The sequence below is a fragment of the Dendropsophus ebraccatus genome, chromosome 15 (assembly GCF_027789765.1).
Source record: "Dendropsophus ebraccatus isolate aDenEbr1 chromosome 15, aDenEbr1.pat, whole genome shotgun sequence".
NCBI lineage: Eukaryota > Metazoa > Chordata > Amphibia > Anura > Hylidae > Dendropsophus > Dendropsophus ebraccatus.
Genome location: NC_091468.1, coordinates 19,098,284 through 19,126,108, shown reverse-complemented (window position 1 = coordinate 19,126,108; position 27,825 = coordinate 19,098,284). Strand labels below are relative to the sequence as shown.

Here is a 27,825-nt window from a genome sequence, read left to right as displayed (position 1 = left end):
ACAGCAAAGGAATCCCCATGAACTGTCACTAGTTTTTAATTAAAGCCCCGCCCCATTGCCTAATTAGGGGACATCTGCACCTGGCGAGGATGAAATTAAAAGTAGGTTTTTGCCCGATAGCTGGCCCAATTAATTGGCGGAAATATATCTTAGAAGAGAATGGAATAATGTTTATTAGCAAGAAATTTTTAGCTTTATATATATATAAAAACATGGGGGGACATATATTAAAAGGCAAAAATGTAGGTTTCACTATGTTCACATGGATGATCTCCATGCGAACAGGATTTATGTAGAGGCAGTGCGCCTCTACATAAATCCTCTGAGCTCTGGAGCTGCGGGGACATTTGTAAGCCCGGTATAAAAACGCCAGACTTAAAGTGACACTGTCGCCCCCTTTTTGCATTCTGACTTCTCTACACAGGTGTAAAGGGTAAATTTGGCAGTTTTTATACCTTATTTTATATCATACGTCATGGTGCTTGTTCAAGTAAAAAGTCATCTTTTATCAACTGCAGATTGTGCTAAGTGGGCAGGGCTTCACAGAAGTAGCGCCACTTAGCCCCGCTCACAGTGCCAGTTGACGGTGGGTGTGGCCAAGTGGTGCTAATGCTGTGAAGCCCCACCCACTTAGCACAATGTGCAGATGATAAAAGTTGACTTTTTACTTGAACAAGCACCATGACATATGATATAAAATAGGGTATGAAAACTGGTAAATTCACCTTTAACACCTGTGTAGAGAAGTCAGAATGCAAAAAGGGGGTGACAGTGTCACTTTAATAAATGTCCCCCTTGGTGTTTGGTTCCCTTTACCCCTTCAGGACCAGGGACATAACTGTCCATTTTTGAGCTGAGTCCCGGCTCACGTTCGTGGATAAAATGGACACAGAAGCGGTCAGTGATAGCTGGACACCCACCACCACTGCCGGGACCCAAGCTGCACTCGGATCCCGTCAGTAAACCCTTTTTTCAATGCTGCAGTCAGTGCGATCGCAGCATAGATAGTGGAGAACAGAGGGAGAATTCTCCCTCGGTTCACCATCAGGGCTGCGCAAAACGATCACACAGCCCTAGTGGTAGCAATGATGATCGGAGACCTCCCTGAGGCTTCCCCATACCTCCAATGCAAATAATAAAAAGTAGGGGGAAATATTTGGCATCGCTGCATGCATAGTGACACTTGCAATAAAATTATCTTATGATTTAAACGCAGAAAATTCTAAGTTACAAAAATGCTAATTTTACATTTTTCTAATGAAAACTGAGCGGATATCGGCCAAAATTTACCACTAACTAAAAGTACAATATGTCAGAAAAATCTCAGAATCACTAGTATAAGTTAAAGCATCACAGAGCTATAACCACAGACACAGGTCAGGTTTCTTCACGAGAATCAAAATTTGTATTGCACTCTGACTGGGTTATATTCACGTCTTACTAATCAGCTCTATGCCCACAGCCACAAGCACAGAGATACTTGGAGTAATATTCTGGCAAAGAGACTGACACTTTGACTAGCTACTGCTGGGACCATGGGTTTGGTCCAGACCATCTGTACTTCATCTGTATACCCTATTTTTGCAATCTTGGAAACAAAGATCACGTCAAATGGTTTCTTGTAAAACTGGTCCAAATCTACACGTAAGCCTAGGTGGACAGTTCTAGAATGCCAAAATCTGCCGTCATATAGAGGCAGAACAGCCATATTACGGTAGGTACACGACGATGAGCAAGGCATTCGATCTCTGTGACGGCACTGTTGGCTGTCTATGCTGCAACAAGTATACAGTTCGAAGTGTCAAATCTGTGAAATCCCAGTATCACATCAGTCATTAGGAGATTGTGATGGCTGCAACCCAACCAAGACTCAGATGAAGCTACAGCTTGACCAGTTCCACGCCTTGTGGATCACTGGTGTTTTTATGTTGTGTGAGAAACTTTACTTTTAATCCTGTGAGTAGGAAATATAATATGAGGATACAATTCCAACTTTTTCTTTCAATAGAAGGGTAAAAACTCTTTTTTTTTAAGGTCAGAAGGTCACATAGCAACAGCACCCATTAGCGTCTAATAAACCTTAAGCCTTTCCTGATTCATTCACTGCGTTTCTTTTGTCTATGAAGACATCCTAGACCCACACTACGATGACTTATTGTGATTAATGCAACCACAGCTAGCTGTTCTGTACATGACATCATGCAAAAAGCAACAAGTGTGCAGAACACCGAGAGAAAATAATCTGCTAACCACAGACTTTAATCCAAAGACCCTTAAAACGACAGGAAATGCTGCAAGTATTTTTACCTTGAATCATCATGTATTATGAGCTCTAAAATCTACTATATTAGAGCAAGAACTTACACGTATCCCTCTTATTTTAGAAAAAAAACACCTTGGATTTTAATTTGTCTCAGGGGTGTTACTGGATATCCAATTCTATTTATTATCCTAAAATTGTAAAAAAATAAAATAAAAAAAGATTTAAAAAGAATAACATAAAAGGAAATTGCAATCAATTCTTTTTTGGGGAATATTTTTTACTAGAAAAAAAAATGTTAAAAACAATTTTCCCGAAAATAATATACTGTTAGTTTTTAGCCCACGTTAGGTCTTTGATTTGAATTTTCACAATAGGCCATTGTAGCCTAGAAAATAGTCACCCGAGCACTGAACAACATTACATTGTAATCACATACAGTGGTAAATATTCATGAGAGCTTTGGCTGATTTGATTATAGCATTTATCCGTACTGTAGAATGCAACATTTCCATAAATAAAACAAGGTGTGTTTTGGTAAGATTTCGAAAAGAACACCCATTTTCTTTGGGGATCTGATTAGAGCTCACTTTTCATCCTAAGAGAGGCCCTAAATGTGCTCTTCTTCTACCTAAACAGATAATAAGCACTCGGTGTACTCCCCCTTCTTGACTCAACATACTGAGACTAATCGCAGATAATTGAGGAGGAGGAGCTGAGGGCCGGGTGAGCCTTTGTGTCCACAGGACAAATGGTCAGTTCATAAGGCTTTTGTCTGATCCAGTGATTTCTTATAGTCTACTAGAAAAAAAAAGAAAAAAAAAAAAAAGAAAAGAGGGGGAGATATGCAAGTCGAGAAAATGAACAAGAAAATGCTAACAAAATTTTTTTTAAAGATAAAAATAATAAACACATTTTTTTTTTCAAAATATTTTAGAATTATTCAAACTTGTACATGTCTTAATATGTTTTATTTTATGTGCAATAAAAAAATTACTGAATATACATTGGGTGTTGGAAAAAACCGAACTCCATCTGAACTTCACTATCTTGGCTTGAGGATGAGTAGTATTGGATAATGGATGTCTGGGTCATAAACTTCACTATCTTCTTCCTTAATCTGTAACAAATAGTAAAAAGGATAACAGAGTGTTATATCCAGTTGGAATAGCATCTCCACGATGACATTGGTCCGCATTGCTACAATGAAGAAGAATATAATATTAAACAGCTTAGGGAGATTCTTATGATTAGTAATCTGTGTGTAATATAGAATACATAAAGTTATCAGCAGGGGTAACATTTTCGGTTTTATTCATTTATACCATAAAACAATGAGATATATAGTATAATAATAAATACATATTATTAAGCAGGTCAATAATTTGAGGGTTTGAACTGTTTTTCAAACATTGATACAGTTCCAGTCCTTGACCTATTTATGTAAAAAAAACGATACATTTAAACCATGTGACCTATTTATTTAAAAATCAGATTTAACTGAAGAGTCGTAAAAAAGTCGCCACAAGGTGAAAAAAAAAAAGAAAAAAAAATCTTTCCGGGAATATAAAATGGGAATAATACGTTATATAAACATATCTAAAAACACTGGATATTAACCAATCTATGGATTAAGCAATCTCAGTGGGACTTTATTTCACATTTATCTCCAGGTGAGTAAAAGACGTAAAACCGGCTTGTATATTGGTCAGAGATTAAATATAGAAATGTGTTTTATTATAGCTGCGCCTGGAGGGAGAGAAGGGAGAGAAAGAGAAGTCACATGACAGACAGCGAGCACAATGTAGGGACTACAGGTGATCTAATTACATTATAATATCTTTAGCTTTTAATGTATCTACTCACAAAGCATTTTCTCCTTGAAAGCTCAATTAATTTTATTTATATTTATACATTAAAAAAAAAAACAATACAAATAAAAAAAATGTAAGAAATGCTGCATTCATTTTTTTTAAAAAATTTTTATTTAAAAAATTTGAAAATATTTACTAGTAAGACTAAAAAAAAGCCAAGGCTAATATTTTACCTGTTAAGTGGCAATAATGCAAATGACTGAATTAAGACCGAAGCCTCGAGCCTTGTAGTGTAGGTGTTTAGCATTGGGAGAAAATATCTTTTGTGTGAAATGTCAAATAAATTGCCCGCTGTACAGAAAACACATTTCTCTAATTAAAACACTTTTATTGTTTCAGACCGGCGAAACGTAAAATAAAACAAAACCCGGTGAAAAGAAAGCGATTTTCCAATTTGATACGCAGAATAAGGTCGAAGAAAGCAGCTAAGGAGGCAATAATATAGTTGCTATTAGTAGCTTTATGGGTTACAGTGTAATTGGATGTAGCAAGCTCAGACCCACCGGGTGAACAGCAGCTGCCGGATGGTGGGGGGGGGGGGGGGGAGGATTGGTGGGTTTCATACTGTTTACCTTAAAGACAATTCACAATTATCAACAACACTCTGCAGAGATTAGAAATATCGGGCACTTGGGATGGGTATTTAAATAAGTAAATGGAGGTGAAAAGTCATCTGTCTTTATACCAGGATATCACAGCCCCGATGCATTACAGGCACACTAAAAGCAGATACATTGATGATTTTTTTTTTTTATTCTTGTATGTAAAATAAATGTTAATATTTTTTTTTTTTTACAATTTGAAGGAATAGTCATGGTAATAAATAACAATAAAAAAGACAGTTGCATAAAAGTGGCGACGTACCTTTCCCACTGCCTGGTTCCTAGAGGAGGTGGTGTAGTGTGATACATTCTGACAAAAAAAGCACTGGCATATAGCGTAGCATTGCACGGTTGTTGGTTTTTTTTATGTTTTTTTTTTTAACGGAAATAAAATTTCACAGCTAACAATGAAAGGTGAAAAGTTTAAGAGGCAAAGCTGTTCCTCCTGATCACTGACTGTTAATCAGCTTCATGGGTGGCTGCCTAAATCTGTGGATTTTTTTTTTTTTTCTGTAACTTGCTTTACTGCCAAGATTGTAACTAATTTTTTTTTTCTCCCCTGTTGTAGGAGGAGGGGAAAAACATCTCCCCGTAGAATGCAGCTGCGTATGAGTGACATGACGCGCTAATGCAGAGGGCAAAATTAAAATTCATGAATCTCTTCACAACCATTTGTGTAACAAGATTAAGACGAGACAGCAGAAAATAGCTGCATTATCAGACTTCTTACAGTTCTCCAGCTGGTTACGCTCTATTCCAAAACAGTAGGGATAAGAGGATAACATGCAGCCTCAAGGAAAACGCCTCTTCTTATTTTGGGAGCAAAAATCATCCTCGGGAAGATGAGGCATGAAGGATATGTACAGGCAGAAAATACGCAATCCTGCCAAACAGGCAGAAATATTGAGTTGTACTTATCAGCGTGAATGTAAAACGTAACAAAAGCTTTCCTATGAACAAGGGACCTGCAGCTAACAATTTACACAACAATGTTGGACAAAACACACTGGTGCATTCAAAAGAAAAGAAATTGCAGCTCAGGATGGGGACGACAAGAAGCCAGGGCAACTTGGTCTTTATTCCGCCACTTGTAACAAATGAATAAAATGAGTTGTAGATTTAAGTGTGGAATATACAATAAACTTCACTCAACTTGGTGTGCGTGCAAGCGGAAGATATTTTATAGATTACTTACAGGCAAGAGAGAGAGAGAGAAAACAAGAACCGTTGCGGCTGGAAAATCCCAACTAAACCAAACAGAAATATATCCATAGACAGAAACAAACACACGCACACTCACATATATTAGAAGCGCCCCCTCATGTATTAAGTAAAAAGCTTTAAAAAAAAAAAAAAAAAAAAGAAATCACTACCAAACTTTTTTTTGTTTGAAGAAATTTGCAATTGGTAAATTAAATTAGAAATATTTTTAAAAATCTATAGATAAAGTGGAAGTTTTTAGTTTTTTTTAGGTATAAATTAATAAACTAAAATCTACAGATCATGGCTATGTTCACACACCGTCTGTTTGGTCATGGAAACACATGGGGGGATTTATCAAGACCGCTGTACCAGTTAAATTAGGCCCCACCCCTTTTTTCCTGGCCAAATTCACGAGCACCAGTTTTTATTAGGCCCCGTCCTGTTTTCCCTGCAGATTACAGCAGGTGTAAATTTGGATCATGATTTAAGCCTGCAAGCAGGCGTAAATCATGATAAATGAGGTGTGGGAGGAGGCCAAGCCCACGAGCCCCCCTTACCCGCCCATCAGGCAGCAGGGGATACGGCAGGGGTACGCCAGGGAGAGGGGGCGAATCTGTGCCTTCTCCCTGGTGTAGGCTTCTGGCGGACCTTTCATAAATGTCCCCCATGGTACCTTTCATATATCTGTATGGGCTTCTATACTATCTGTATGGGCAATATACTTCATATATCTGTATGGGCAATATACTATTGCTGGAACTCCTCACTCCCCCTCCCATTTGTATTCCTGATTGATTGACAGCTGGGCGCTGAGCTATATGCAGGGGTTGGGGTGGATGGGAGAGCGTGGAGGATTTACAGCCCTCAGCAGATATGAAGCTTGGGAACGCCTCTTTGTACTGGAGAACGGAAGGATTTTTTTTTTTAACGTTCATAAGCACAGACAGATATATGAAAGGTACCCTGTGTCTTTGTGACCTAACAGCTATCTAGCAGTGTCAACAGCTGGGAACCTGAATTACAACTGCCCGATTCATTTTAATAAATGGGCTATTAGGGGCATTCTTTTATAATATGTTTCTAGGGCTGGTGTGAAAATGCAAAAAAGTAATACTTACCTATCCTGGCATTTGTCTAGCCAACACTACCCTGCTCTGTGTGAACAAGGGCCAAGAATCCAGAAACAGATAGTTGATGAGAGCAGGCACATGAAAGAACTAGAGGGGCACAAGATGGAGACTAATGGCTATAATGTTGGATGCTCTCTTCATTCTGGTTTATCAAAGTTGCAATATGCTCAGCTCCTCTATGAAGGTACCCATACACTTTAAACTAAAGTTGTGCAGACCCACCGCTGGTGTATGTATGGGGTCCTTCCAACTGTCCACCAACAGATGCCTGTGGAGATCGGGAGTAATTGATTTTTATTGCCTGACCCTTTTGTTCATGGAGGGATAAGCGGTCGACAAAGTGACCCATGGAGTAAAAAAAGAGTGTACACCCCTGCCCAGACGAATCCCCCCATCACCTCTTAAAAGTAAATTGGACAATAATAGTAATAGTGGACAGCAATTAAAATATGGAAACATGCACCATATTAGAAGATCGGCAAAAAGGAGAACTGACATAAGGGGCCAGAAAGTCTCCCCTTTTTGTTTGCCACCAAAAAGGAATGACATTCTACACCCAAGTAGGCACCCAGCTGCCAACCTGCATAGCAGATGTTATGGCTGTAGTGTAATTTTCCATTTAACTATTAATATTCTAAAATAATCCAGAAATGTATCAGTTTCCATTCTGACATATCATGACAGACAGAACTGCAGTGAAATATGATATTAGTCTATAGATACGACAAGATCAAACCATTCTTAATAGGTGATGCTCAGAGCTCAACCTCCTCCCTCTCTGCTATGATTTCTGCACAGGTCACAGAGGATGCCTAGAAAACTCTCCCATAGTAGTGAACAGTGGCAGCTCTGGTCTATTGTGCCTATGTCCATGGGGATTGCCGTAAAGCATCTGTTTAAATGCTGATAAAAACATCTTAGGGAAAACGGCTGCATCCATAATAATGTAAAAAAAAGAAATATAAAATCAAACATAGATTAGAAAAAACATGCCTAGGTGTCCTTACAAATACCATTCTCCTATGTGTAAAGAAGCTAGTGTCTAGTTAATGGTAGACCTCCTGTAGTAAATGTGTGACCCAGAGAGTATCAGGCATGGGTCCTATGAATTAGAACAGGACCAGAACACAATACCTGTCGGCCATTGTACGGTTCCAGTAGTTAACATTGCTCTTAGTCCTGAGTGGGGTTGTCAGTTTTAGGAGGACGACTCCACATAGGATTAGGACATTAGAGTAGGTCAATAGGGATCTCATCTCCCTATGTACATGTCTCCCTCTTTACTTCCACCCAGACCTATCCTCCTATGTTATTCTCTATGAGCGCTTTTTAACAATACTAATGCAGCAACCTTCCATATCCTATAGTTTATTAGCGTACTTCCCTCTCATCCAGCCCTTCCTAACCAGTGTACATTTACCAATGCCAATAGAAGTGATTGCGCTCACTTTGGACTCGCTTCTTGTTTCCATGAAGTACTGAGACTGAGATTGCGCATTACCAAACCCCAATATATTCTATCTAGACAGAACACTAGACCAGCCAGCGGACTATCCTGATCTTTTTTGGTGACCTTCTGAATAGAGGCCACTGAGTAATCGCCTGGTGGCAACAGGAGATTTCCAGGGTTTGGTTACATAACACCCCTACTTACGTTTATATCAGCACTTGCATATTACTATCCTGTATACAGCTGATACATACGAAGACCTAGATGACTATGGCACACAAATAATTCCTAACCAGGCTGGGCCCTTAAAGAATTTCCTTTTCCCCTGATGACACTTTTACCATGACAGAAACGTGTTGGGAGGATACTATATACCTTATTGCTTTCATAAAATTACCCTGTGTGGTTATGTTTTTGATAACATTTTATAACCTCATGTATTAGTGCCATTGCATGGTGATTATGACTAGGATACTTACCACCAACCTTTCTGCACAGTAAATTTTGTGATCCTTGTGAAGTCCAGTCTACAGGTTCCATGTTGTATATACTTTTTTTTGGTGTTGGGATCCCATTTTTTGTTGTGATGATTCTTAAAGTATACATAATAGAGGTTACATTTCCCATTCCACTTTTTGTATTTTGATGCTGGGAATCCACTCTATATAGTCTACAGTACACACACGCACAGCCCGTCTTTAAAGGGGAATGCTGGCGATTTTTTATTTTTTTTTGCTGTCAAATCAACTGTTACCAGAAAGTTAAATAGATTTGTTAATTACTTCTATATAAAAATCTCCAGTCTTTCAGTACTTATCAACTACTGAATGCAATCGGAAGTGGTGTTTTCTCTCCTTTCTTAAACATTACTCTGCGCTGCCACTTCTGTCCGTAACAGGAACTGTCCAGAGGAGTAGAGGTTTCCTATGGAAATTTGCTACTGATCCGGACAGTTCCTGGCATTGAGGTGGCAGTAAAGAGCACTGTGTCATACTGGATAGAATACATCACTTCCTGCAGGACATCCAGCAGCTGATAAGTACCGAAAGACTGAAGGTTTTTAAATAGAAGTAATTTACAAATCTATATAACTTTCTGACACCAGTTGATTTAAAAAAAAAATAGTTTTTTCCCCGTGGAGTTACTCTTTAGGATCTAAGACCTTTGGCACTCCAGCTGTTCCAAAACCACAATTCCCATCATGCCTGGATAGCCAAATCTAAAGCTTTAGCTGTCTAGACATGATGGGGGTTGTAGTATTGCAGCAGTTTAGGGGGGGGGGCCTGAAGGTTCCCCTCCCTGATTTAGGACAGAGGCTCTTCCAATTATAATAGAACATAGGTACTGCCCTTCCTCCTCTATGATGTCATCACCACATACACATCCGTGCAGTGCAGCTTCTGTCTGGCTGACAGGGACATGGAGTAAAAGTAAGGAGAAAAGATAACTAGAAATGGCTGGGCCCCATAGCAAACTTTTGATTGGGCCTCTTCACTTCCCGACTGACTACTAAGCCGTCAAGTGTAGTCATAACTGCAACCACTCGTCTGGGGTGCTTTTAGTTGAAGGGAAATTTGCAGATCCCAGGAGGCCAGCTTAGCTACCTGGTGCAGCAAATAGTGAAAATTCAGGGGGCCCAGTGTATTGCAGGAGCAGGCCACGGGGCCCCCTGACGTGGCGGGCCCCATAGCAGCCGCTATGTCTGCTACAGCGGTAGTTATGCCCCTGTGATCACTCACCCCAAACTGTTATGTGAGAAAGGAGACTGGGAGAAGAGGCTGCAGCCTAATAAGATATCATATCTGACATACACTTAGGGCCGTATTACAAGGCCCGATTAGTAATGTAAACGAATGGCGATCTGCTAGATCAGCGCTCGTTTACTGAACCTATTACACAGCTCAATAATCATGCAGCGCTTGCTTTAAAAGTGTAAAATAATATCAATATATACACACCCTCCACGCACTTGAGAGCCGGTCTCTAAAGTGACAGACTGCTCAGCCAAACACTGGCCGCTGCGGTCCCGTTCTGGCCAGTGATTGGCTGAGACCGGCTCTGAAGCAGCAGTGGCGGCTGGAGGGAGCGGAGAGAAGCCAGGAAGACACTGAGGAGCGTGGAGAGGTCATGTACTGTATATAAATGATTGCTTACTTTATAGGTAGAGTATCAATAATCAAATAAACAACACCTGAAGGGTATACCCGCAATACCTACAAAGTAATAATATAGTACAAATGCAGGGTAAGAAATAAAATAGTCCCATAAAGTTCAAGGCACCAAGACTATATAACCTACACACATGAAGCCAGGCCACTGCAACATAACTGAATAGAATATCAATAAAAATAAAAAAATATATAAAAAATCAGCTCCGATAATCATGATATACAGGGTATATAAGAGCCACCATATGCCAATAAGTTTTACAATTACATATGCATCTTTAATGGCAGAAATAACACCAGGTAACAAAATACACACTTTACCCCGCAAGTGAAAAAATTGCTGTGCTGTATGAATATTACCTAGAAAATAACTCCACAATGGACCCTGGACCACAATAGGCAGAGTCAGTATGAAAAGAGGGTTGTCAAATGAGTGAGAGCACCCACATGACTACCGTATTTTCTGGCGTATAAGACGACCCCTGACTTTTAAGAAGATTGTCAGGGGTTCACCTTATAGGCCGGAAAATGTTACCCCCTGCCTGACCGCAGACCTACTGCGGTCAGGCAGGGGTTAACTGCAGCTAAATTAAAAAAAATATAAAACATTTAACTCACCTGGGGCCCGTTCTAGGAATAGGGGCACCTCCCGTACCGTTCCTGGCGCAGACAGTGTGACGTACACTACCTGCGTCAGAGACTGAGATCGCCAAAGCTCTCCCGGGCAGCTGAGCATATCATCGGAGAGGCTCTGAGACGCTTGGCTGCCAGAAGAGCTTGGGGAGAATGAGAGAGGCATCGGGAACTTCTGGTGCCTCTCTCATTCTCCCGGCAGCCGAGCGTCTTCGAGCCTCTCCGATGAGACACTCGGCTGCCAAGAAGAGGTTTGGCGATCTCCATCTCTGTGTGCCGGGAACGGTACAGGAGGTGCGCCGATGCCAGGAGCGGGCCCCAGGGGAGTTTTTTTTTTTTTAGAATGGTCACCACATATGGTGGAAAATGGGGCAGGAGTTTATCTAAGTAAATGGCAAGCTATCCTGTGACTTTACCCACAAAACTATATATCTGCTCATCCCCTCCTGCAATAGGTAAGGGAGAAGGTTGGCTAGTTCAACTAGGTTTGGCCAAAATTAATGTGTATTGCTTCGAATGGGGCTTAGCTGCAATACCAAACCTGGCCTATGGGGAAAAAAATGGCACTGTGGCTAAGAAAAAAAAAAATGATAAAAGATCCCCTTTTTCTAATTCCTTACAACCCTTTAATAAATCTCACATGTAATCGTCTTATTCTGAAACAACAAACCCCACACAAAAAAAAAGGAACGGCACAATGTAAAATATCTTGAACTTAACATAATTGTACTTGATGATCTGGAATGTACAGAGCTTATTCTTCCTATGTACAGTATATTTCTGGGCAGACTGGAGTATAAAGAGATTAGACGCTTTCTATTCAGTGCGCTTATTATCTTTAATAACTGTATAAAAACTAATTAATAGATTCATTCAATTAGCGCTATGTAGATATGGAGGGCTGATAGCAACATGATTTTCTGCTTTATTTTATGTGCCAAAACTTTGCAGTCTATTGTTCACCGCTAATTAATCATTTGTGCGGAGAGCCCCCGGATCAAATAAAAACGCTCCATACATGATATAAGATCTAGCCTCCCCCAAGAAAAGACAGCGACGGCTTTTGTATCAATGTGTCTATACAGTTACCCTGGGCGCCAACATGCCAACTAACTTCCCTATTAAAATCACAATGAAAGAGAAGAATTAGCTGAAACATTGACTGCAGCAAAAACACATCATACTAAAAGAATCCGCTATCATATTCTATATCGCTGTACAGATATCAGTCCCGGTGTGGATAAGGCAAAGAAAGTACAGATATAGATTAAAGGCATGGTGGATACGGGACAAGTAAGAATAACTCGGCAAATGGTTGTGAAGCAAAATTGGTAAAATCAGATGTTTACCACATCCATATATGTAAAGGGGTCCAAATGTGTTACTTGTAGTAAAGTACCTTACATCCCTGTACAGATCTTCTTCCCCATGGATCTGATCACCTCCTGGTTTCTTCTCTGAATTGTGACCTTGATGTTGCAATGCAACAGTGCACACACTTTACCACAACCCCCCTTGCTTTCAAGCTTAGTGGAGACCAACTGCCAGTACTTGGGGATTGCAGTTGAACTGAGCCTGTCTGGCCACCTTAGTTCTTCTTCCCCATGGTTCTGATCACTTCCTGGTTTCTTTTCTGAATTGTAACCTTGCTGTTGCATTGCAGCATTGTGCACACTTCCCCACAATCCCCTGTGCTTTCAGGCTTAGTGGAGACCAACTGCCAGTAGAGATTGCAGTTGAACTGAGCATGCCTGGCCATCTTAGTGGGTCATAACCAAGGACATGTTATCAAAACAAAGCAGGCAGATGGAAGATTAGTAAGGGTCCTTTTACATGACCCGATATGCGGCTGTGTACAGCTGCAAACGAGGGCCAGGCAGTGAGATTGGTCTTTACAAAGCATGATTAATTGCATTGCCGGGTTGCAAAAGGCCCCTACTGTTGATCACCTGATCTTTAGTTGCTAATCTAGGGAAGTTAAACCTTCCTTCTCAGTCTTGAGGATGGCCCATTACATTTTAAAGCCCTGGGCAAAGTGGCAGACATGCTGCAGCTCAGAACCTCCTCTATGACCCTGGAGCTTAAAGTGTCACTGTCGTGAAATTTTTTTTTGCAGAAATCAATAGTCCAGGCGATTTTAAGAAACTTTGTAATTGGGTTTATTATCCGAAAAATGCATTTTTATCATGAAAAAGCAGTTTGAAGCTCTCCCCCCTGTCTTCATTGTTCTCCTATGGAGAGAGCTAAAGAGAAGACCAAAACAGGACAACAAAGAGTTAATCTACAAATTCCTCACCCGTTATCTCTTCTGACCATCACCAGTGACCTGTCTGAGCTCAGATTACAGCTGTCACCCAGCTCCGTGCCTGTAATCCTCTGTTATCTGCTTTCTGCTGCCGGCTAACTCCCTCCTTCCTCCTCCCCCCTCCCCTCTCCCTAGAGCAGACAGGGGACGTCTCCTGCAACAAGTCACAATTTTCAGATTTGTCAGAGTGGATGAAAAAGAGGAAGGAGGGGGGGACCTGGGAAAAGGCTTTTTACATGCAGATAATGGCAGATTTGGCTAATAAACCCAATTACAAAGTTTCTTAAAATCGCCTGGACTATTGATTTCTGCAAAAAAAAAAATACGACAGTGACTCTTTAAAAGGAAAACATGATTTTATGACGTTGTAATCAGCCATCAGCTATGAGACAGGTACCAGTTGTTTTATCTCCCTATAAGCTACCTACCTATATTTGCAACTCTGGACATGATATAAAGCTAGCAGATTCCCTTTAGGCATAAAATGGTTGTCTGACTATTTGAATAAGGAACTGCTCAGACCAACATTATTTTCCATTCAGGTTTCCTGATGTTCAGAACAGCATTGCATACTGATGTGTTGTATCCTGCAAAAACTAACACCTAATGTAAGGTCTCTTCCACCCATCCATATGCAAGACCAGTCCGACAGATGTGCCACCTGAAATCATAGACTGTGCACATGGATCTGTTTTCAAACTGGATGTTTAGATGACCCAATAAAAATCAATGGGTACGTTTCCTGTCCGTAAATCAGGATCCTGATATTCAGACAGAAAAAACTGTGGACAAGGCCTTAACCTGACTGATCAGTCAACAGAGAAAAAATGGATGTCATATTTGCCAAATTAAAATCATGACGCTAGTCTGAACAAAGTATTAAAAGTAAGGTACCATACTAAGATGCATAAGTTATAGATTAGTTAGTAATACTGTGCAATTATGAGTCCAATATAGGGGCCCCAACAGCCCCAGGCTATGGTCATGTCCACTAAAATCAGCACTCTCCGAAATGTTATAAACTCTTGAATCAAAAAATGTCACAAAAAGTTTAAGTTAAAATATTTAAAGGGAATCTATCTGCAGGTCCATGCTTATATCTCCCTGCAGCCGTGTACCTCATCTTTCCGGCACCGGTCTTCTTTTCGTTCTTGGTCCTGCTGTTTTTGATAACTTTAATCAAAAAGACCTAAGGGCCCTATTCCACCGGATGATTATCGTTCAGATTATCGTTAAATCGTTCGAATCTAAACGATAATCGTTCGGTTGAAATGCAGTTAACGATTAACGACCGAACGAGAAATCGTTGAACGCTTTATAAGACCTGGACCTATTTTTATCGTTGCTTGTTCGCAAAAGGTTTGCACTGAATAAGACATTGTTCGGTCGTTCGCAGTAGATACAAACGCAATTGCGAAGAAATAGCGAAGAAAAGATCGCGAATACGATCATAAGTAATGAATATTGTTCCATGGAAATGAGCGAACGTTTTCAGGTCTTTCGCAATAGCGGTCGTTTGAGATCGTTAACGATTGTGCGAATGATAATCGTCCGGTGGAATAGGGCCCTAAGTGAAGAGAAAGAGAAGACCGGCACCGGAAAGATGAGGCATGCTGCTGCAGGGAGATATGTTTAGATAGTTTCCCTTTAAAAACAATTTAGTTTTGTTGGAATATCCTTTTAATAAGGAAAAAAAAAAGCGACTAAAATCCATGCGAGCTGAAAGAAAACAAATGCAATACAATAGTCCCATTTCTTCCAGTATACATCAACAATGCCCTACGCGTTCTGGCAGTCTACGCAGCAGTGCACTCCTGTGAAAGTGCGTATTGATTATAGCTGTCATATTAATAAGTGTATCGACACTTGGCTTTATGAAGTAATGACAATATACAAAACCAAATTAGAAATGAAGGACATTATTGTTGAGCGCCGATTTCATGCTAGGAATGATTTTATTTACCCAATAATCGCCCCGCGTCCCACAATGAATTATTATCACTATGGTAAATGGCAGTACAGAAATAACCAGTAAAAAAGAAAAAAATATTAGAAAATATTGTTAGAAATGCTGAATATTTGCCGTGCGCGGTGCAGAAATCCTGTCGATTTTAGCGGGTTAACCATTGAACTACAGCTGCTACGAGCGTTTGCTGATGGCCACTATGAATTGTTCACTTCAATCAGCGTCTACCCCTTATGGGTTGGATACAGTCATGTACACTACAGAGTCTCATTACTATAGGCTATGGGGGGGGGGGGGTTGGATACAAGGCCTATAGTCTGTTATGTAAAGGTTGAAGAGCGATGGATAAATATAAACTTCTCTCAAGGGAAACAGTTACCGATCAATATGTAGCTTTCTTTCTAAAGATAAAACGGCACAATGGGAATGACTTTCCATACAACCAGGGTTGACTAAAGCATAGAAATACAAATAAGTAGGTCACTACCGCCAATATCATTATCACTGTATAGATCGTATTTTCATACATCCATGTTATATTTGTTCATATAGTCTATTGCAACTCATTCAGAGGTATAATTATTGGGATGCAGAGGTGGTCGTAGAAAAAAAACCCCCATTAAACTCCTATAAATTATATATGATAGCTGGGCAGTCCTGTATAGATTTTGTATTGAGGATTCAGCACAGGCATAGGAGGTATAGAGGGGGCAGTATCATATACTGTATACAACAATAGCTCAGGTGGAACAAAGGCCTCTTGTGCCACCAGTCATATGTGACAAATATTAGGTGGGGTGGACCTAGATTTAGCATTGGGCCCTCAGAGCACCTGTAGGAGATGTAGGAGATATGGTGGCCATCCACTTCCTGGCCTTTGGGAAAAGGAGTACAACACTTCAACACTTATTACAAGGCAACAAACCAGGGTCGCTCGTATAGATCAACGCTAAGAGTTGATCCCACGGCTTGATGATTGTATAGGGAGGACTGCACGAACGATCATTGGATTGTTAGCGAAATAACCTATAGAGAGTTAAGCCCTTATAACACTGGGCGATCTCCGGGAGCAAGCGAGCGCCAACCTATCAGGTCAGTGCTTGCTCCTCATTCCCTGTTCTCTGCCGGCGCCGACAGTGAGCAGAGAAGTCGGGGGGGGGGGGGGGCTGCTGAGGGAGCTGCAGGGGGCTCCCTGAACTATCGTACTTTAGATCGTTCAGGGAGTCCATAGGAGACAGCGGCAGCTGCCGCCGCTCCTATTGCGCCTAGCGAAGGACAACCATCAGCCCCCATTGTGCGCGCCAGCTGATAATCTTAGTACACATAAAGGCTGATAATCGCTTAGTGTTATAGGGCCTTTATATAAGGTAAGGCTAAATTCACATCTGCATCTCAGGCTAGGATTAGAGCCCCCATCACAGATTACATTCAATAGATGTAAAAAGATGTGGACAGTCTGCTGGACATTTTACACCAACAGATCCCAGGAGACCCCATTTTCTTTATTTTGTTTTATTTCAATACTTAGCAGTATTTGTGGTGGAGGCCCTGAATGGAACTTCTGACACAGATATAAACCTAGGCTAAAACAGCTATCACCTATACACATGATGGGATATGATCACCGAAGACCCAAACAATCACTAGAATAGGGATCCTGGGGCCCCGTGTTGGAGGAATCTGGTCTTGCATGTACACTGTCACACGAAGTCTACAGGACTCACAGAGATAACAGTACTAGGCACTGAATGTAGCAGCGGTGTCCGCTCCATTCAAACTCCCTCCATAAGAAGTGGAGGCTTGGAGTCCCATTTTAGTAATAAGGACCATCTTGGTAGGGTGCTCTGCAAACTTACCTTCTGAATCTTGTTTATATGTGATGAGCAAACTTTTTAAAGAAGGAAGGTGTAAAGCAGGGAAATGGCCTTGGGATAAAGGGCATCGGAGCAGCATGTGGGTAGGGGATATACTCCACTTTTCTGCACTTCCAAGACAAGAGTGACAGCCTGCCAATCACTGGCCGTGGCACTGCCTGGTTTCAGTCAGTGATTGGCAGAGTGGGCTGAAAGTAAAGGTGGCTGCAATCAGCGGGGGTACACCGGAGACCCGTAGAAGGAAACTGGGTTGCGTGGACAGGTGAGTATACCCCTTTTTTTCTTCACTGAACATGGCGCTGTCTCATCTCAGTCAGCGATACGCACAGCGGGCTGAAAAGGAAGGTGGCTGCAATCAGCGGGGGTACACCGGAGACCCATAAGAGGACACTGGGGAGCATGGACAGGTGAGTATACCCCTTTTTTTCTTCACTGGCCATGGTGCTGTCCCATTTCAGTCAGCGATTAGCACAGCGAGCTGAAAGGAAAGGCGGCTGCAATCAGCGGGGTACACCGGAGACCCGTAAAAGGACACTGGGGAGTGCGGACAGGTAAGTATACCCCTTTTTTGAGTGTATTTAATTGTGCAGCCACCATCTTTACAATCTCAGGCTTACTATACCACTCTAGCCATGTTCACTTATTTCAGAAAAGCAAAAACAGCAGTGATAAAACACCAATTGTGCCTGACGAAACCTACCAATACTCATGAGGTTCATCACTGTACCAGAAACAACAGCAATATGTTTTCCATCAGGCTTCATGGTATCTACGACTAGAGCTTCCAACGCATATGTGAACAAAGCCTATTACTGCAGTCACTGCCGGCAGGTTAGAACGCTTGGCATGTCGCTCTGTGACAATATAATCTACATAAGCTTGTAGCTAAGTAGCCCTTTATAATAAAGTGACATCCGTCTAATATACATAATACTTCCCCTGATTTTGTAAAACTGCCACCCAGCCCGTTCATCCCCACCACGTTCCGCATTAGTATCTACCTCCGAATAGCGACGAGCGTATAACTGCAAGCAGTGGTTTTATGTAAGCAAGCTTAGAAATCACAGATAAGTGCTTTTGACCTAAATCTTGTGGCGCCTCGATCTGACATATAACCTCACAGCTGTGAAATTCTGCTTGGAGATTTAGCAGTTTGTATCTGCCAAGTGACCCGACCATAAAGCAACCAGAGATAAGGATTTAAGGTATGATATGACACAATTAGACATTAGCCGTCTGTTTGTTTCAACACATTTTGTTACTAGATTAGCCGATCGCTCGGGTTTGTTTTATTTACAGCCGTTTTACTCGCTTGTTGACTTTGGACGGTATACGATGATGAGTAATATTATTAGTAAATTATTATTTTTTTCCCCTATGGTAACTCTGCTAGGAGATTCTTGTGTTAAACCCGGCTAGACAGAGAGAGATAAAGGGGCGGTTTAACAGCAAAAAACTAATCACATATAAAAATAGCTGTTTAGAAGCAGCTCACCTAAGGGCCGCTTTAATCAAACGTTTGTTACCTGCCAGAAAGACCATGATCTTTTCAAAATGCAACGTGGATTAAAGTATTATCTGTCGCAAGCAGAGAACCAACCTTGGAGTGGAAGTTGGAAATGTGCTCGTCGTAATTTTCATGTCTTTGGATAGAAAATCCAGACGCTTCTGCTAGATTGCAAAACTGGTTTAAAGTGTTCCCTCTTGGTGGAGCAAATACCATCGCTTTCCCCTGTAAGAATGAAGCGGGAAAAGAAAGAAAATGCGTTTGTGAGAAAATGCTTGGCAAACGTCCAAATAAAGTAAAAGCCGGAAACAGCCCAACATCTGCCCATGGCCTGTGCCTAGGACTGTGCCTCTCACTGAAATGAGATGCAGTACCTCACACAACCTGTGGACAAATATGGTGCTGTTATTATTTTTTAACTTTAATCCAAGGATGGGAAACCTTTTGCCCTCCAGTTGTTGCAAAACTAAAATTGCCATTATGTTTAAACAGCCAAAGCTCAAGCTTGATGAGAATTGTAGTTTTGCAATAGCTGGAGGGCCAGAAGTTCCTCGTTCTTGCTTTACCAACGTTCTAAGTAAGCGGAGAAAATAATTACTTAAAAAAGGAAATAGTAAAAACATAATCATGAATCCTACATTCAAATAAATGGACATAAAAAGCGTCTCTCACATTTTGGGTGTAGTTTTCCCTTCAAATCAGTTTCTGACTTCAATAAGAAGCCTTAGAGCATTACAGGGAATTTAGGCCAAGCCAGCTTACTCTCCCGAAGGAAAGACTACACATCTGTACACATCTTTTTCAAAGTTATTGCCCCTTGGGCTGACTTTTGAGGCCTGTTTTAATGAGAAAAAAGGGATAATGTTTCTCCTTGGGCAGAGCGTCCTAAAGACATGTCGAGAGTTATAGGTAATTCTGGATCCACTGGAAATTCTGGGAAGAAGGATATGCAAAGCCGTTCTGGGTCACAACCTTTTGGATGGTGGCATCAGACCGCTACTTTGAATCTCCTTCTTCCCAGAATTTCTAAAATCTAAATGTCTTTACGACGCTCTCCTCAACGAGTGATGGCAATTATAACTGGTCGATGTAAATCTAAGGGATTAAAGGGGTTCCTTACTTGCACAATCTCTACCTCTAAGAGTCCCTTGACAAAAAGTTGATCACAAAATGTTGACCACTGGAATAGCCTGATATCCCTCCGGGAGGGGCCCAGCCAAGGAGTGGCTCCTCTAAAGAAACCACCAAAACCACGCATCCCTGATAGGACAAGGTTTATTCCCATGGAACACCATTGTAGATTAAATTTAAACAAAATATTTCAAATCCTGCATGGTTTTGTCACACTAACCCTTCAGAGTGGTGACAAGATGATTTTATTGCTCTCACTGTTGTTATTGAGTCCCTGAGAGTCCCAACCATGGTACACAGCTATTTATTATTGCCTACATTTCAAGGGATGGCCTCAAAATTCAGCTGTTTGCAAAATTACACACACCTCAATTTCCTTTTACTTAGGGCCCTATTACACGGCCCGATGACTTTCTGTAAGCAAGCGTCGACCTCCTAGAGCCCATAGACTGCCAGATAATCAGGCAACAAGAGCTGCATGGACATCGTTAGCGATGTCCGTGCAACCCTTGTGAAAAAGTAAACTCCTAAATACATCTCCTTGCTTCACGCTATTTTGATCTCTGGGTTTACCCCCTCCTTATGTTATTCTGCCAGTATCCAGAATGGAATTTCCTATACTTCCCATCCATCACCAATGGTTTTCACTACCTTTAGTTGCTGGGTCCAATACGAGTATTTGGTCAGCTACCCTTTTCTATGTCAGACATTTCCATACATTGTACAGTTTTATGCTTGTAATTCTACTTCTGCCATCACAAAGGGATCTGGAATTATGTGAGTACTCTCCTCTGGTACAAGAGTACAATGGACAATAGTAAAATAAATCAACAACAAGAGGCAATTGTGCCGGGCATTATAACTGAGTGAATTTTGGACAGTATCTTTATCAGCAGAACCCATTAGAGTAGATTGAATCCACTACAGAAATTGTATTGAGAAGATCAAAATTGAACTGTAGAAAAGCCGCCTCCATTTTAATCTGTGGAAAGTCTGATTTCTGAGTCCATATCTTAACTCCTCTGGGGATTGACGTTGATGATGGTCACATCATGGCGAGAGGGGGGGATTCTACATGTAGGGCTTTATCTGATCTCTGTATCAAATGTATGTTATATATAAAGGTCACCGATAGGTCTAAGATATATAGTACATCTATATACTTCTGTGTGTGTCCACTGAATTTATTTCTACGTTTTTGTATTGATCTACAGTATCTAAGTACAGATATCTATTATCTATGTAATGACTTATTTACATAGATAAATTCACCCATCTATCTATCTATCTATCTATCTATCTATCTATATTTGTGGAAATTACCGCAGCACCACAGACTTCAGTGAAGTGAAGATTTATTCCATAAAAATACACACAGGAAAAATAGCGACGTTTCGCTCCCTCGATAGGAGCTTTCTCAAGCCAGTGGCTTGAGAAGAAGACCGTAGCAGCAGCCCTGGAACGTAGATAGGTAATGTATATCGTCAGTCACCGGCCGCGCACCGCTATTACACGAGCGGTGCGCGGTCGGCGCCCGAAGAAAATAGGTCCAAACCTATATCAACAATCAGCCAAAGATCGTTGTCATCGGCTGATCGTTGTATTTATTACATGGAGCGATAATCGAATAGTACCCCAACTGTCATCTCTCTCTCATATCTATCAAAAATCAGCACATATAAAGGCAATTAGTCACCTAAATTTTTTCAACTGATTTGGGCTACAGACTGAAACACTTTTTTCAAATCCAGTTCTACATCTTGCCTGATCCTTGGTTAGAATTTGCTTAAGGGTGCCTTCACACATAGCGACTCGCGGCGTAAATTACGCTGCGAGTCGGGTAGGTCCTGGCAGATCACTTTCACTACATACACGCAGCAGTCTGAACGACCGCTGCGTGTATGTAATTCTGCCGGCCCCTTAACCCCTTCAGCTCCCACCCGGCTCCCGCTCCCACTCCGCTGTATACATTACCTCTCCTCGCTGCACGGGTCCCGGCGTACTGCTCTTCCACCCAGCCAATCAGTGTGTTGCCCTGCCGCAGCCACTGATTGGCCGGGCGGGAGAGCAGTACGCCGGGACCCGTGCAGCGAGGAGAGGTAATGTATACATCGGAGTGGGAGCGGGAGCCGGGCTGGAGCTGAAGGGGTTAAGGGGCCGGCAGAATTACATACACTGCGTGTACAGTATGCAGTGAAAGTGATCTGCAAGGACCTGACAGACTTGCAGCGCAAATTACGCTAGGTGTGAAGGCACCCTTACAGTTAGTCCTATAGACATAGATGCAATGGTCCGGGGGAGTCCCTATTCACAGTAATGTGAACATTATCTAGGCATGCTCTGTGACCTGTGCAGATTGTACAAGAACACATAACACATAATTGCACAAGAACACATCACATGTCGTGACATCACCATCACATTGTGTTATCTACTGTATATACTGATTTTACCTCTCACTGTACTCCTGCCTGTAATAAGGAGGGCAATTCTGGAAAGTGATCTGTACAGAATCTGTAAGTGATCTGTACTAAGACGCATACACCTCTTAGTAAAGTTGTCCAGCCCGTCACAGGCATTGTGAAGTGAATGTACGCTCCTCCTCCCCGCCTTGCGGCACCCTCCCACCAGGGGCGTAGCTAGGATTCATGGGGCCCCATAGCAAAAAACTGTATGGGGCCCCTAAAATCCTGTACGCTTCCCTACACCCCCCCTCGCCAAACACAGACAATGACGCACATATACACACACAGAGGCAGCATTAACATATATACAGATACGCCACTGACATACACACATATACGCTGTAATGTGATTACACTAGTGCAGCTGTATACACCATGAGTAGACTGTACACAGGTAAATCATCTCAGTGTAATAAGAAATACTCAACCAGAAATAAAAGAAAATGCAGCAGATATTAATGGTGGGTTCTTTTATTACAGGAGCAAACCTGTCAATCATCTGAGACACAACTGACATACACAAACACACACATATACACCAGTGCTACAGACATTGCTGACATACACACACACACACACATAGCCACAGATACATACACATACTGACATATAAATATATACACAGATACATATATACACACACTAACATATACATATACCCACAGACACATATATACACTCACTGACACACATACACAGCACTTACAGCTCACAGGCTTACAGGCACTACAGTGAGGGGGCTGAATAGTGCAGTGGGGGTGCCTCTTCCTCTCTGGACCCCTGGGGGTACAGTGGTCGGTACCTAGCATGAAGGCAGGGCAGGCTTCCTCGGGTCCCCTTCCTGCAGGGGCCCCATAGCAGTCGCCTTCCCTGCCTTCATGGTAGCTACGCCACTGCCTCCCACCCATCAGGCTCATGTCCTCCGAGGTCTATCCTGGTGCATTATGTTAAATAGAACATGCCTCAAATGTACAACCATTTCTTAAAATGTGTTACTTGAAAGTCATAGACTCATTAATCCACCATTGTTTGATAACCTGGTTCCAGACCACCAGGTATCCACTAGCCTAGGTCACTCATGCTCAGTTTAACTGTAGTCACCAGATCTGTCCCATTAGTACTGGTAGTTGGTTTTCACTTCACATGCAAGCAAGGGGGATTGTGGGAAAGTGTCTGCACTGTTGCATAGCAACAGCATGGTCACAGTTCAGAGATAAAAAGTGATCAGATGCATAGGGAAGAAAAATAGTACAGGGATGTAAGTTACATTACTAAATACAGATAAGGGCTGGGTTCACACACAGTATATTTCAGGCAATATTTGGTCCTCATTGCAACCAAAACCATGAGTGGATTGAAAACACAGAAAGGATCTGTTCACACAATGGAGAAATTGAGTGGATGGCCACCATTTTACAGTAAATAACGGCCATTATTTCAATATAACAGCGGTTGTTTTAAAATAACAGCAAATATTTGCCATTAAATAGCGGCCATCCACTCAATTTCAACATTGTGTGAACAGATCCTTTCTGTGTTTTCAATCCACTCCTGGTTTTGGTTGCAATGAGGACCAAATACTGCCTGAAATATACTGTGTGTGAACCCAGGCTAGGAAGAGTTAGCGAGTCCCATTTACTGTATTTCATATCTCCTGTTTCATTTCTGTTTGCCATCATTATTGTCTATGATTTTAGTCATGTGATTGTGATCTTCCAATATTGTGATTGGGATCTTCCAATGATCGTCCTTGTTATCTTTCAATATTCATTCATTATTGTTGTTTTTCTTGTGTCTGCCTGCTGTTTACTTTATTCACCTCTATTCTACTAAGTCCTCCTGGGGGTATCTGAGTTTTGGGAGCCACAGTCAGGATCCAGGAAAAGTGATCGCTAAAGGTGAATACCAGTTCAGATGCGTAATAACCAACTGGTGTTGTTATGAGAACTTAGAGATTACATGACCTCATAATACAGCACTATGTACATACTCACCAACACCCTGGGACCAAACAACTCCTCTAAAATATCATGCAGTTAGCTCTATTTACTGTATTTCACACCTTTTGTTTTATTCCTGGCTGCTGTCATCATCATCCATCAATCCAGTTATCTGATTGTGGGTCGTTAATATCTTTCTGGTTACTTTCCTTTATGGATATATTTCTGTATGTTTGCTCATCATTCTATTTAACTCCTGGTGGTAGCTGAGTGTTGGGAACCACATCAGATCGGCGCTTGTTACTAAAATGATCGGGCCATAGTCGGCCCATGGAATAGGGCCATAAGGGGCCGCTGGTTTTCCCCAGAGCAGCAGACACGGTGCAGGAAGCACAGGCAGCCGTTACGGGCAGGAATAATGGGCAGGAAAGCTGGGACTGCAACACTAAAGGGGTTAGCAGGCATAGGCTTCAATGTAGGGGGGGAGGGTAAAAAGAGGGGGAGGAATTTATAGGGAAGTGCTTTAGTGTAATTAACCAATTAGGGAACACCCTAGGAGGCGGGGACGCGTGCGCTGGGCTGAGCAGGAGGAAGCAGAAAAGCAGATGGGTAAGGCACTCCAAGAGGCCGAAGAAGAGGCAACGTCGGGCCCTGGCATGTGGACTCTGACATAAGCCTGGAGAGCGGGTGCGGCAGCGGCCTGGAGCACCGGCGACCGCCACAGCCCGAAAGAGTAAATAAAATCTGATCTACATCAGAAAGAAGGAAGGCGATCATGACACTACAAAAAATGTTACAGCACTAAGAACAATTATTGTAAAGCTTAAATATAATTCACAGATTAAATATACCTGTTATTTTTAACCTAAACTGAAATAAAAGCAGGATAGCAACAGAACGCCATAGTTTTGTACAAGTTTTACAAACATTTTAGCCAAAAGCCATCACTTCCGACCTAAAAAAGTACAAACATAAAAACACCAGAAACAGAGTTGTAGACAAACACTTCCTACCAGACAGCTACGCCGACAACACATAACAAACACAGCGGATGTTTTTAGATAGATATTAAAACTAGTTATACTTTAGTGAAAAATATGGTAACCACCGGGGCCACTTCACGGAGCGAAGCAGTGATACATAATAACCTGACAAAGTATAAGAACGAAAAAACCCAACCTGCCCGGGAAAATCTTCTTTATTTTTCCAGCCTGAAGCTAAAGATGAACTCAGTGTCCCATCGGAACTGTCTCTCAGGTGGTGAGCATTGCTGTGTATTAAGAACTCAAAGTCTATCCGTAAAATGCTGCAGAGAGCTACGGCATAAGGAGAAATAAACTCACAATCAATTCATGGGGAACAGCAGGGATATACTTTAGCGGCACATTGCAGCATACTGAAGGCATAACCACCAGCACGCCTTTCATCTCAAAGTTAAAGTGAAAACCTGTGTTCTATCAGAACAGCTTCCCAGGTGGTGAGAATTGTGAAAACAAATCAGGCAACGCACAGCCCTTTCACAGTACAATCCACTTCTGCTAGAATTCCCTTTCTTCAGACCTGTTGCTGATCCTGCGGCTGTCCCCTTAAATGCCTCCCGTGAGGATAATTTTATTCTCAAAAATACATTAACGCTTCTTAATATCCTCATGAATAAATGGCTAGCAACTGCATGCATTCCCTATAGTAGGCTATAAGGATTTCTTCCACAGTATGGATGGATTGAGTGCCTTAAAGGGAGAAATCTAGTCGTGCCTGAAAATTTACCTAACCCTTCCCGACCATTAAAGTTGATTAGAGCATCGACTGAGTAGGCATGAATAGTAACAACCTGTTTTCCGTGGCTCCGTTGGAGGCCCTTGTTGCAGGTTCCATCAAAAATGCTGGACAAAACATTGCAGATGACACCACAACAGAAACCAAACAAAGCAAATTAAAGTCAATGGTGTCTATCGGACACTGTTATTATCTGGTAGGCTACAGATTCTCTGTTCTCTGCTGTTTGTGCCATGTTTTGAGAGAGGGCCACTGCAATGTCTCACTCTCTTCCGTCCATCCTGTAGTCATCCTCACCCTATTTATTGGTTTAAGAATTTCCCTACCTCCCCTCTTCACTATACCGTTCCTCGTCCCATAACTTGTTCATGGTATTTCACTCCATCCCACCCTAACTGTATTCATTCCGAATCCTTATCCAAATCCTGTATTCATTTCGTATCAGACACTGTCTCCCACACACTCTAACTATAGTCATCCCTACCCCATGTATCGCACACAGTGTCTCACTTTCTCACACCCTCACTACAGTCATCCCCACCCCATGTATTGGACACCGTGTCTCACTCTCTTCCATTCTCAGTGTAGTCATCCCTACCCCATATATACCACACACAGTGTCCCACTCTCTCCCATTCTCACTCCAGTCATCCCTACCCCATGTATCAGACATGGTGTCTTACTCCCTTCCATCCTTACTGTATCTCCTCCTGCCTCGTGTATTTAGTAAATTTGCTCTACATTAAGACATCACCAGTAACTTAAAGCAATTCTGTACCCACAATCTGAACCCCCAAAACCGCTTGTGCCTTCGGATAGCTGCTTTTAATCCAAGATCTGTCCTGGGGTCCGTTCGGCAGGTGATGCAGTTATTGTCCTAAAAAACAACTTTTAAACTTGCAGCCCTGTGTCAAATTGGTGTGGCCTAGAGTGTCTATGCCCTAAGATTGCGACCCTCCTCCATCCCTCCTCCCCGCCCTCTTCATAATTAGGAATGCTCCTAGAACAATTTCTCCTAATCAACACTTGTCTGAACACTGCACATGTGCTGGATCGTTAAGGCACCTGTGCACCTGTTCAGACAGGTGATTAATAGAAAAAAATCCTGCCCAGGGTATCCCTAATGATGAGGAGGGCGGGGAGGAGGGACGGAGAGGCGGTGCAAGCCTAGGGCACACACACTCTAGGCCACGCCTATTTGACAAAGGGCTGCAAGTATAAAAGTTGTTTTTTTAGGACAATAACTGCATCATCTGCCGAACGGACCCCAGGACAGATCTTGGATTAAAAGCAGCTATCCGAAGATACAAGTGGTTTGGGGGGGGGGGGGGGGTCAGATTGTGGGTACAGAGTCACTTTAAGAAATACAGAACTTTGAGCAGAAGAAGTGATTTTCTTTAGCAAAAATTAATGACAAAGTTATACTGTATATTTTCTAGTAAACATGTAATTTGAAAATATACAATTATTCCACTATTTTGCTAACAAAATGGTCCACAACAAATTTGGCACCAATATCTGCTGTACTTCAATCAGAGATA

The 27,825-nt window shown here is 41.8% G+C and overlaps 1 protein-coding gene across 2 annotated transcripts in view; it reads right to left on the bottom strand.

The window, feature by feature from the left end:
* Window positions 1-27,825, bottom strand: part of CAMKMT (calmodulin-lysine N-methyltransferase) — a 373,175-nt gene that overhangs the window by 49,486 nt on the left and 295,864 nt on the right. The window contains exons 10-11 of one of the 2 annotated variants that reach the window (XM_069954666.1): window positions 19,066-19,197; window positions 3,210-3,380 (exon numbers count right to left, since the gene is read on the bottom strand). In XM_069954666.1, the coding sequence (XP_069810767.1) occupies window positions 3,306-3,380; window positions 19,066-19,197 (207 nt within the window). In that variant the 3' untranslated portion in view covers window positions 3,210-3,305. Of the gene's footprint in view, window positions 1-3,209; window positions 3,381-19,065; window positions 19,198-27,825 lie in introns of those variants that run through there. The other variant, XM_069954667.1, reaches the window with a different exon arrangement.